The sequence below is a fragment of the Mustela erminea genome, chromosome 18 (assembly GCF_009829155.1).
Source record: "Mustela erminea isolate mMusErm1 chromosome 18, mMusErm1.Pri, whole genome shotgun sequence".
NCBI lineage: Eukaryota > Metazoa > Chordata > Mammalia > Carnivora > Mustelidae > Mustela > Mustela erminea.
Window position 1 is genome coordinate 44048674 of NC_045631.1, and position 11106 is coordinate 44059779.

Genomic DNA, 11106 nt, shown 5'->3' on the forward strand with positions numbered 1-11106 from the left:
GTCTTTTCCAGAAACACCGAGCCTGGCCAGGACTTGAACCCACTTCTTCTGTCTCCACTTGCTCCATGTCTACCGTTTTCTGCTGTCTCTGAACCAACCTGAGCAATCCTTGCTTCCTCTCGGGGTCTCCGTTTTCCCGGCTGTGGAATAAGGAGTCACCCTTTCGGTGGTTTTGATTCTCAGTGGATGGGACAAATGGGGAGCACGTTGAAAGCAGGTAGTTCCCCCCTTTTCCCCTCCAGCCCCCAGCTGCCACCTCTCAGGAACCCTGCTCCCCCTCCCAGTTCCCCATATGTGCAGACTCTTCACTTCCACTTTATTATCACCTCATTTGTAGGATTTTAAGGTTTGTTACCTGGAAGGGAGCGGGGAGCTCACACCTCCAGTTCCGCTTTTCAAATATACCTTCATTGCTTGTGAAAATAATCTTATTAACAGCATCTAACCTGCTACAGCTTATGGGGGCACTCAGATAAATAAATGCTGAAGGAACCAGGGCAGGGGAAACAGCACGGCTAGCTGGGGTAGTGCGGCCTTTGGACCCCTGGGATTTTCTCCTGGCCCTTGGGGTCCTGTGAGGGTCGCGAGAATGCAGGTGAGGCCCCGGGAGCCTGGAGCAATCGGCTGTCTTCTCTGGGCCCTTGCCTCCTGCCTCCTCCTCTGGCGTTCAGAGATCCTCCGGGGAAACAGCTCCCATGCCTCCGTAGCTCCCCTGTCTCCTGGATGCTTGTCCGGGATTGATTCTCCGGGCAGCTCCCCCTCCGAGCAGTAAATGGAATATCGGTTACCAGGAGTGAGGCGGGAGGCAATTAACCCCCAGACCTCGCCATGGCAGATGTGTTTGTAGCAAGCTGATGCGGCGAGCTGAGCGCACCTGCCTTGCCGTCCTGCAAAGTCATCCAATTAGGACGGTCCCCAGCGGTGGGCTCCTGCTGTCCCCTCTGGTGCCCATGACCCCAGAAAGCAGGGCAGCCCCAGCCCCTAGGGCTAGCAGCTCGCTGGGCACAGGATGGCCTACCGTTCCTTGTGTGGGTGAGCTCCAGGCCCACCTCCATCCTCGTACCCCCTGGCAGGGACATTATTCATTAATTAATCACACATCTTTCTAAAGGGGAGGCAGTCTGGGGAGCTTTCTTCCTTCCTCCAGAGTGGGACCGCCATTCTGCCTGGGCAGCCTCCTTTCTACCACCCAGCCAGCCCTGCCCTCCTGGAATGATCTTGTGCCAGAAAGCCCTTGACTGAGAAAGGGGAGAGACACAGGCCCTGCTTTCAGGGAGCCCCCAGTCTGAGGGGAGACACAGCTCCTGCTCTCAGAGACCCCCCTAGCTAGATAAAGAGACAGAGTTTGTCCTTCAGGGAACCCCCAGTCCCAGGGGCTGATTTAGAATGCCCTCGTTTAATAGGAAAAGCAGTATCTACCCTCAGAGCCACTGAGGAAAGCCACAATCTCTGCATCTAGGACTCCCCCCTCCCAATCCTGGTCTTAGTGAAGATACACACCTTACCCTCTACTTGTTCAAAAACACTGTCTTTAAGGACCCCCAGTCTGATGGAGGACACAGAGATCTTGCCTTCAGGAAGCTTCTCATTTCTGATGGTGAAGACACAGTCCTTGCCCTCGGGTATCTCAAGTCTGAGAGGAAACAAAACAAAACAGACTTTGCCCTTGGGGATGCCCTGTCTGATGAGGGAGACACTTTCCTAATGGTTCCCCTGTGGCTGAGATGCTGCCTTAGTGACTTTGGGTATTCCAGGTGCCCTGCAAAAGAAAAGAAGCACTTGGCTTCTGTCCAGTCCTTGTTGTGCCACACACTTGCTGCATGACCATGGGCAAGTCACAGATTTTCATCAGACTGTGATTTTCTCATCTGCAAAATGGAGATATGAGGCCCATCTCTCAAAATGACATGAGGATCTTCTGGTCACCAGAAATCAAAGCAAACAAGCCAGCCAGGCACTCCCTACAGAAATGATTAACACGCTTTTTACTGTAGCAGAGGTCCCAGACCAGTCCTTGTTGTCTCGGGGGGGGGGGGGGAGCCCTCCCAGGCATGTGGCTGTGTGATTCCAGGCCAATGTGGCCATTAAAGAATCACAGGGGGCTGTGGGTGGCACTGGGGGCAGGGGGAAGCGCCTTCTAATCTAATCACTTTTCCCGAGGAGACTCTCATTCCAGCCAGACCTGCCAGGGGTTTTATTGGGTTTGTGGGGACCCGCGGATTTCAATCTCCAGACCCCACAGGGAAGGAACAAGCATTAAGCTAATTTTATTAAATGGCCACAGCTGGCAGTAGGGGGAAGTAGGGGAGAGAAGGCAGAATAAAGAAAGTCATTCAAGACTGCCAGCCATGACAAGGGTCCATACATGGGGCCTCACTGGGAAGGAGGCCACCCCTCCTTCCTGTCTCTCCAGCTGAGCCGGCTGGGGGAGGGGAGGCCAGATGGGACTTTTCCTCAATATAGAGCCTTGGGACTCTCCAAGAGGCTCACCCCAGGATTGCTGCCCAGCACAGATGCCTGTAAGTACACCAAGCTTCTGTAGGGCGGGGGTGGGAGTGGAAGGGCTGGGCCCAGCAGGGACAGAGCTGCCTCAAAGCCATTCTTCTCCAATTCTGCTTTAAGTATCCCAAACCTTTATGAAGTATGGCATCCCGACGAAGAGCAAGGTCTTTGGTTCAAATACTGACATTGGCCTTTTCCTAGCTCTGTGACCCTGGCAAGTTATTAACCTCTCTCAGTTTCCCGATCTGAAATGGGTAAGATAACAGTGCCCATGTCATTGGACATGGGAGCATTTCCTGCCAGTCCACCCCCCCACCTACATATCTATGAGATAGTATCCATAAGGTTGTCATGTGGTACCTGACATGGACTGGGTACTCTCTAAATCTTAGCTCTTTTTTTTTTTTTAACAGTTATTCATTTATTTGAGTGAGAGAGCACGCATGAGCCAGAGTGGGGGAGGGAGAAGCAAGGGGAGGGGGAGAAGAGAATCCCAAGCAGCCTCCATGCCCAGGGCTCAATGTGGGGCTCGATCCCAAGACCCCGAGATCATGACCTGAGCTGAAACCAAGAGTCCGGTGCTTAACCGGCTATGTCCCCCAGGTGTCCCTGAGTATCAGTTATTATTATTTAGCAATGTCCTAATGCCAACTGTTGTGGGTCCCAGTTATAGGAGGGGAGGTCGGCTGGGGCAGGACAAGGAGAACTCGGTGTGTTGTCTGGAGCCGGGCTTCTGGGATTCGAGTGCAGTCACAGAACTTAGTGACTATGTCACATGAAGCAAGATTTCTGACCTCCCTGGAAGAAGAACAAAATCTCCTCACCCAGCCTCTCAGGGCTCTCGGGATGGTTGAGTGAGACGCCATTACTGGAAGTGCTGTGCGAGCTTTCAGTGACGTAGAAATAATAAAAGCTGCGTTTATTGGACACAGACATGATACCTCTCGAATCCTCCTCAGTCACGCAAGGTGAGTCTTGTCACTTAAATTTTATGAGAAAACTGAGGCCCAGAGGTGAAGCGCCTGGGCCAAAGTCAACCAGTTTTCGGTGCAAAGTGTGTTCCTGTCATTGCTGTCACTAACCCAGAACTGAAAGAGGAGGGACTTGCCCAAGATCACAGACAGTGGTACCGGACTGAGAACCGGGGTGTCCCAGTTGAGACCTTGCTGATGGCGCTTTCAAGGACAAACAAATGGAACTTTTCCGCCATGGAAGGTGATGATGGAACTGGGCTGCTTCCCATTTCTGCTACCCAGGCTGGAGCAGCTCAGATTCTAGCACCTGGCTGCCCCCAGATCCATGAGAAACTTCCATCAGACCCCTTTCCTTTCTGGAACAGGGCAGGGTTTGTGGTCCCCTCCTGCAACTCCTCTCCAGGGCACAGACGCAAAGCCAGCGGGGTGGAAGTGTTTTTATTAGAGCTTTGGTCAGACGGGGCGCAGCCGGGCTGGGGCTTTAGCAGGTGCTGGGACGCAATCCGGCCCCAACCCACCCCTCTCCCAGGAGGCGCCACCCTGGAGCCGGAGGGCAGCTCATCCGAGCACGGGAAGGGTCCCCGCCGAGACCTGTCCCCACTCTGGGGCCGGCTGGCGAGCAGGGTGGGCCATAAACAGTCCTATAGTACAAATGTACAGCGCGAGCCGGGGCGAGGGCTGTAGACACCGCCTCCGGCGGACCGGGACGGGGCGCGCTCTGGACCCGGCTCTGCGGTGAGCCCGCAGGAGAGCCTAGCCTTCGGCCGGGGCGGTGGTGAGGGCGGGCCGGGGGGCGTCATAACCGGGATGGGCCGGCAGCCGGGGCTGGGCAGAGAGGGGTTGGGTGGTCCTCAGCCAGCCGGGAGGGGAGTCCCGGGCAGGGGTGTGGGCGGACGGACACGGGACCGAGAGGGGCGCGGGGAGCTCAGTCGGAGTAGATGATGAAGCCCGAGAATGTGCTGTATTTGTTGCTGTTGCCGCCGTGCGCTTTGCCTCCGTCCAGCTTGATGAAGACCTCGTCGCCCGCGTCCAGGTGCAGGATCACGCTGTTGCTGGCGTAGTCGTAGTTCTGGTCTGCGTCCTGGGCTATGGCGCTGGCCCGCACCTGCGGGGGGCGGTTAGGGGTGGTGTGTGTGAGAGGGTAGGGGGGAGGAGGGAGAGAAGTAGGGTCGGGGAGGGAGGGGGACTGTCAGAGGTACGGAAGCCACGGGAGGGTGGGGGCAGCGGATCTTGGAGGCCCTCAAAGCCCCGCCTTCAGCTCTCAGCCGGCTTCTCTCCCATCACCCCCCCCCTCCCAATGCTAACTGCGTGTTTTGGTACCGGGTTCTAGAGGAGCCCAGGATTTCTAGGGCTGGTGTCATCTGGATCTGAATTAGGAATCGAGGTGGAGTTGGCCTCCTTAATGCCTCTAGGTCTTTCCCTCTGGCCTGCTGAGGCCCTCAACAATGCCTCCAGGATGTCCCAGCCTGGACCACCCTCCTTGCAAAGAGGAATTCTCTGGAATACTAGCTGATGGAGGACCACCCCTTCTCTCCTTATCATTCCTTCCTCTCTGCTTTAACTGTACCAATAATGCCTTACTTTTCAGCCATACCCACCTGTGCTTGCATCAGTGGATGGACACAAGGGTGCTCCTTGGCCCCAAAGGCCAGGTGGCTAGACAAACGCTAGCTGCTACTAAGCAACCACCCTAGCACCAGAACCCAATCTTTCAACTCTCGTCTGTAGTTCATTCTGGAGTCTTTCACAGTGGAGCAGTGAGAGGGAAGTCCTGGTAATTACTTCTCCTCCCAAGGCTCAGTTTGAGCCTGCATCCTGGTCTCCAAAGAGCTATTGCTACATAGCCCTAGACTATTACAACCACCACCACTCCACCGACAGAGGACTTCTGGCTCCTCTTATCTCTCACCCCAGGGTGGTAGAAAGGAAGTAGGTGGGAAGAAGAGACATCCAGGTTTTACATTTTTCTGTGACCCTCAGTCTGATCTGATATCCTTGCTGTCCTTGTTTTGGTGGGGGAGGGAGGGACAGGCAGGACAGTGAACAAGAGAGCCCCAGCCTTTGGGTGTGAAGCCTGCTGTCACTCTTGGGGGCTCTAACTATAATCATAAGATATCGAGGGTGGGCGGTGGCGGTGGGCAAATTCCCTCAACGCATGCTTTTTCCACAACTGAGGCAACCCAAGGCCTGAGCCATAGGATCTGGGGCCTCTCCAGGATATCCTGGGTGGAGAACGGGAAGAGAGGGGCCATCTCCAAGGTGCAGGCTTGTGTTGAGGGGTTCCCTCAGCCCGGCTCCTCAACAGCCCCTCTCCACCCTGCCCCTACCGTGAAGGCAGCTCTCCCCCAAGGGCTGAGAGTCTGGCCTGGCCACAGGCAAATAAGGGGAAGGGCCCCATCTCCTTCTTGGGCGGGCAGCAGAATTGCCAGGTCCGCTGGGCCACAGTTGCTGACTCAGCAATATGTCCGCAACAGGAGGACTCAATGCATTTGCATGCGGTCTGCCATTTAAAGTCCAGATCCTTCCAGCCCCTTCCCTCCTCTCAGGGAAGGCACTGTTTGGGGGGCACTTAGCTAGGAAAGCTCGCAATTCAGCCAAAGGGAGAGAAAATCAAACAAGGGGAAGGCGCTGTCTGTCTAGAAGTTCAGTTTTTCTGTTTAGAAAATGGATAAGAAGATCCCGCCTCACCACTGCAACCTTTATAAAAGCCTTTGGTGGTGAAGAAAAAAATTTTAATCTTGATGGGGCTTTTGTGCTACTAGGCAAGTGCTCAAAGCAAGCAGCCAACTTCTGTATTGTTCCCTGGGCCCTAATCCTCATAGTATTTATTATTACACATGCATTTCATTATCTTTGCTAATAAATTACTACTAATAACAATTATTTTTATTACCCAGATTAATTTAGCCTTAACTCATTAAAACAATGTGCTTCTTAATAGCCAAATCCATCAGAATAGAGTCATCTGTCATCGGGGTTCTCCTGGTGATATGACAGGCGTCAGAACAGTTACGCTTATGTTTATTATTTATTCATCACCATGATTGTTGCTGTGATTATCCTAATTATCCATGGAGGCAGGGAGAATTTATGCCCCTCCATCCTTAGACGGTGGGGGATCCAGGAACAGAACCCAGGGGTCCTGATTCTCTGCCTGCGACTGGAAACGGTGGAGGCATCCAACTCCTCCTGGGGGCCAAGGGGAAATTTGGGGACTGGAGGTTGCCATGGAAGCAGGAAAGCAAGTCTGGGACTTGTCACGAGGGGGTGCTGTAGAATCACCTCTGCGAGTGCTTCCCGAAGGGAAACTGAGGCAGTGGTCTGACCAGGGCCCTGGCAGGAGGAGGGGGAGAACCCAGAAAGCATGCCCCTGCCCCCGGGTCATGCTGCAGTGTCAGAGGTGCAGGAAGGGCTCCCACAGGCAGCCCACCGGGCTCGCTGGGGACATGTGCTGCCACGCACTGACAGGGTCCCTACTGTGCTAGGCACAGAGGTCTGCACCCTGAAAGGTATTCAAGGCTAGAAAAGGACAGCAGGAGCCCCTCTCCCACTGTTGGGCTCCAGGCTGGGCTCCAGTGAGGCCTTTCCACGGGAGTCTTCAACTCATACACTCCGCCCCCCAGGCTCTGTCTGAGCCCTTCCCCATTTGTAATACACACACCTTCCCAAAGCCCCTGCCCTGGACGGTTTGCACCCTGGCCATGGGCTCTGGCCCATTCCCACACAGTCCACTCTCCCAGCCCAGTTTATTAGTTTCCTATCTTCCCTGACCCATCTGAACCGGGGACCCTTGAGGCAGCTGCGGGGAGCTTACCTCACTCAGGTAACCCCCAACTTAGAGTCCCTTCCTGGGGCTCCTCAAATCCCATGTCCTAATGACCAGGGCTTGGTGCTATCAGGCTGTGCAGTGGTGACTCAGGCTCCCCTTAGGGAGAGGGACTGGTGGCAAGGATGAGGGAGGTGGGGGGCCTTGTACCAGGCAGGAAGGTAGTGTCCCCTCCCCCTGTCTTGCCAGGGAACAATTTCAGCTCAGCTTCCTTGAGGAAATTCTGGAAGCTTTTCTGCAGGCGGAGAGCCAGAAAGGAAAAGCACAGAGCCCAGCATTGCCTCTGGTCTTGAAGTCAATTGAGGCAGAAGCCCCTCTGTTCTGTTCCCATCCATTGCCTAGGGCCGTGCTTCTTTCTCTGCTCACTTGAATGTCCTCTTCTACCTCTAAGGCAGACTTTTCCTACACTTGATCTTCTTATTTTCTCTCTAGACATGTCTCCTTATCTTGGGGACTGCCCCGGGTTTGCCATCTTCTCCCTTGACCAGGTTGGTCTGAGTTGGGGCAGGGCCCACTGAATCATTCCCTCCAGCTAACACGTTTGGGGACAGGAGTCACCAGCTGGGCTCCCAGTCCTCCTTTAACACACTAGTTGCTGGGGTGTGTTGTCGTGTGGTTGCCACTATCCCCCCTGCACAGACCGCGAGGTCCCTGAGGGCAGGTGGAGCTGCCCCCTGGCTACCTAGCTCTGAACCTGGCACCCAGTAGGGTTCAAAATGAATATGGGGGATGACTCGAGAGATTGAATGAGTCTCTTGAGCTATCTGGAAAGACAAGTCACAAAGGATGTAGAGGAAAGGGGGTGTAGACCCCCTTTTTTGTGTGTGGATGGGATGGTTTGAGTAACTTAAAATGCTGGGTCTGTGAAACCGTTAAAAACTAGTAGGAAAAAGCCACCTGCTTTTTCCTACTAGCCTGGGGTCCCATCTCCCATGAGTACCTCCTTGTGAGGCTCTGAGAATGCCTTGCCCCTGCTGACGGGGAAAGGAGAGCCTTTGAGACAGTTTCACCTCCCAGTGACTAAAGCAAGTGCCCCTGTCCAAGGACACATCACCTGCAGGGCCACCTCTTGCCTCATCTCTAGGGCCCTGCTGCAACCTTTCCAGGTCACGCAAGGTCTAGGGCCCACTGGGGGTCTGGTGACCAGCTCCCTCTCCAGGCAAAATGGGCCCTCAGTCCCCTGAAACCTCATCTCTGGGCCAGCCCAAACTTTCTTTGGGAAAGGAAGACATTCCATTGATGAAGGTGACATTGCTGCATCCCTTATAGGTGATTAATAAGGGGAATCATGGGGCTGTCTGCTGAGTGAGCCCTCACTGGACACTGAGGCCTCCCATTGGGTCAGGAACCAAGGACAAAGAGGAGAGATGCAGGAAGCCTGACAGACACAAGTGGGAGAGAGACACTCAAGGAATAAAGAGGGGTGTGAAGCCCAGGGAAAGAAGCCAGAAACCCCAGAGAGGCAGATAGGACTGGCGGACACAGGAGAGAGCCAGGGACGAGAGAGTAGGCAAAGAGGCAGGCAGGAGAAAAAGAAGAGGGGGTAGACTTACAGGTGCCTTGTAATCGTTGTGCTGACTCCCATGCCTGTCCTTTCCCCCACCCCCAAGCCAGGCTCTGCCTCAGGGTAATACTGCAGTGGGAAGGGTTCCAACAGGGTCTTGGGTCCCAGGCGTGGGAGATTCCTTCCCAACTCCCACCTCCTAGCTTTACTCCAGACCCTTGCTAGTCTCCTTCTTCCACAGGAATGCTCTGCCTCACCCTCCCACCCCACCCCATCCCCATGAGCGGGGAGTGCCCTAGGCCACCGTGGTCTAGGAGCTCTGGAAAGGGAGGGTGTATCAAAAGGGAAGGCAGCTGGGCAAAATTGTCACCCTGGGGCAGGGTTAGGTCGAGGTTGGTCCTGGAGGCGGGGGAGGCAGCAGTTTCTGAGAGCGCCATGCACTACCTCCCCAGTTCCCCGATCTGAGTGCAGGCTTGAGTCTCTGAGATGGGGATAGGGGACGAAGAGGATCCCCAGACACTCCTGGAGTCAGGAGCTGCAGCTGCATGATCCAGGGAGGGGGAGTTTCCACCTCTTTGCCCAGCCTCAGGAGGAAAAACTTTTCCCCCCAGGCTGCTTTCTTATGCCTGCCCCTCTAACGCAGCGGGCAGCCACTGGGATGTCCCCGGGTTTTGCAAGGGTGTCGATTGGCCCAGGGGTCCCTTCTCAGGGTCAGAGGCTGTATTGCAGCTAAGGCTTTGCGCCCCTGGCTCCCTTTGCCTCTGTGACCAAAACGTCTTGCTTTCTCGGCTTGCGCGCCTAGCGGTGCGCCTGGACGCCCGCGGGCGCCAGAGGCTGCCTTTCCTCAGAGCCCATCTTTGCCCTCCCCTAATCGCCCGCTGGTATCAACCACAGTCCCAGCTCCCAGATAGCGCATCCCAAGGGCCAAGCCCCCAAGCACCAGTCCGCGCCTCTGGGAGAGCTGCGCCCTCGTTATTTGGTTTTATCTCCCGCATTTCCATGCTGCGCGCGGGTGCCCAGCAGCGTCTGCCTTGCAGCCAGTGCCCAGGAGCCGAGGAGTTAGTGCCAACCGGTCCACCATTCCCGCATGTGATGCCTAAGCGGGGCCGCTGTAGGGTCTCCACCTGTGCCCGCTGGTACCCATACGTCCCGGGCTCCCTGGGTGCCCTGCCCCCAGGCCAGCCCCATGCCCCCGCCGGGCCCACCTGGCCGTTCTTGCAGAGGTCCGCCCACATACTGGTGCCGTCGCCGCCGCGCATGAGGACGTGGTAGGTGAAAAAGTAGGTGCCGGGAATGTTGCACGTAAACTTGCCGCTGGTCGCGTCGTAGTTGTTGCCTAGGTTGGTGACCACGTCGTCGAACTTGAGCACCTCGTAACCCTCGTGAGGGTTCTTGAGGCCAGCGTAAAAGGCCACGCGTGGCACCGTGGTGTAGGTGGCCGTGCTGATGGCGCCACTGCCTCCTGCACCCGGCAACCCGGGAGGGCCGGTCTTGCCCGGCTCACCCTTCTCCCCTGGTGGCCCCACAGGACCCGGAGGACCTGGGTCCCCAGGGGGCCCCGGGGGGCCCGGCTTGCCTGTGCGGCCCGGCTTCCCCTGGGGGCCCTGCACCAGCGTGGAAGGCGGGGGCGCGCCGCTCTGCTCGCTCAGGGCGTCGCCGCCGTCGGGCCGCGCGCCGGCGCCGGGGCCCCGCGCGGGGTAGGGGTCGCATACCATGCGGCAGGTGCCCAGCATCTCATAGTGGCCGTCCGGGCCGCCCGAGCTCACCAGCACGGGGATGAGCACCACCAGCACCAGCAGCATCACCACGCCCGCAGCGGCCGCCAGCAGCGTTTTCCGGCCGGCGCGGAGCCTGGGGAGCGCCGGGCCGCCCGGCCGCGCCGTCGGGGCAATGGTGCCGGCGGGCGGGGGGCGCGGGCAGGGCGCCCGCGCTCAAGGGCGGTCCGGCGGGGCTGCGGGCATGGGGCCGGGCCCGGAGCGCCGCGCTGCGCTGGATGCGCCGCCGAGCCCAGCCGCCGGCTCCTGCCTCGCGCCTCCCTCCCGCTGCGCGGCCGGACTAAGAGCCGCGGCGGCCGCGTCCTGCCCGGCTCCTCCCGCCTCCTAGCTCTCGAGCCACCGCCCCCTCCGCCCCGCCCCGCCCCGCCCCACCAGCTTCGCGCGGCTCTGCGCCCGCGAGGGGTGGGGCTGTGGGAGGGGCCGGCACCTAATTGGGCCGCTGGTGGTAGGGCTCTGCCCACCGAGGGGGGCGGGGCCGCGGGAAGAAGGCCGGAGCCGGGAGAGGAGCCGGGAGGCTCAGGGAGC

The 11106-nt window shown here is 57.4% G+C and overlaps 1 protein-coding gene across 1 annotated transcript; it reads right to left on the bottom strand.

Annotated features, from left to right (window-relative positions):
* Positions 1–3894: 3894 nt before the first annotated feature.
* C1QL1 (complement C1q like 1) lies at positions 3895–10904 on the bottom strand. The gene is made up of 2 exons (XM_032322299.1): positions 10012–10904; positions 3895–4581 (listed from the first exon to the last, which is right to left on the bottom strand). Exons 1-2 carry the CDS (start codon positions 10606–10608, stop codon positions 4402–4404), a joined length of 777 nt encoding a protein of 258 aa, XP_032178190.1. The 5' UTR covers positions 10609–10904; the 3' UTR covers positions 3895–4401.
* Between the last annotated feature and the right edge of the window lie 202 nt (positions 10905–11106).

Bases quoted from the DNA above. Each gene is read 5' to 3' on its own strand.
- C1QL1 (XM_032322299.1), bottom strand. From the start codon at position 10,608: ATGCTGCTGGTGCTGGTGGTGCTCATCCCCGTGCTGGTGAGCTCGGGC. The intron at 4,582-10,011 runs GTGGGCCCGGCG...CGCCCCCCGCAG, and splicing joins ACCTCTGCAAGAACGGCCAG to GTGCGGGCCAGCGCCATAGC.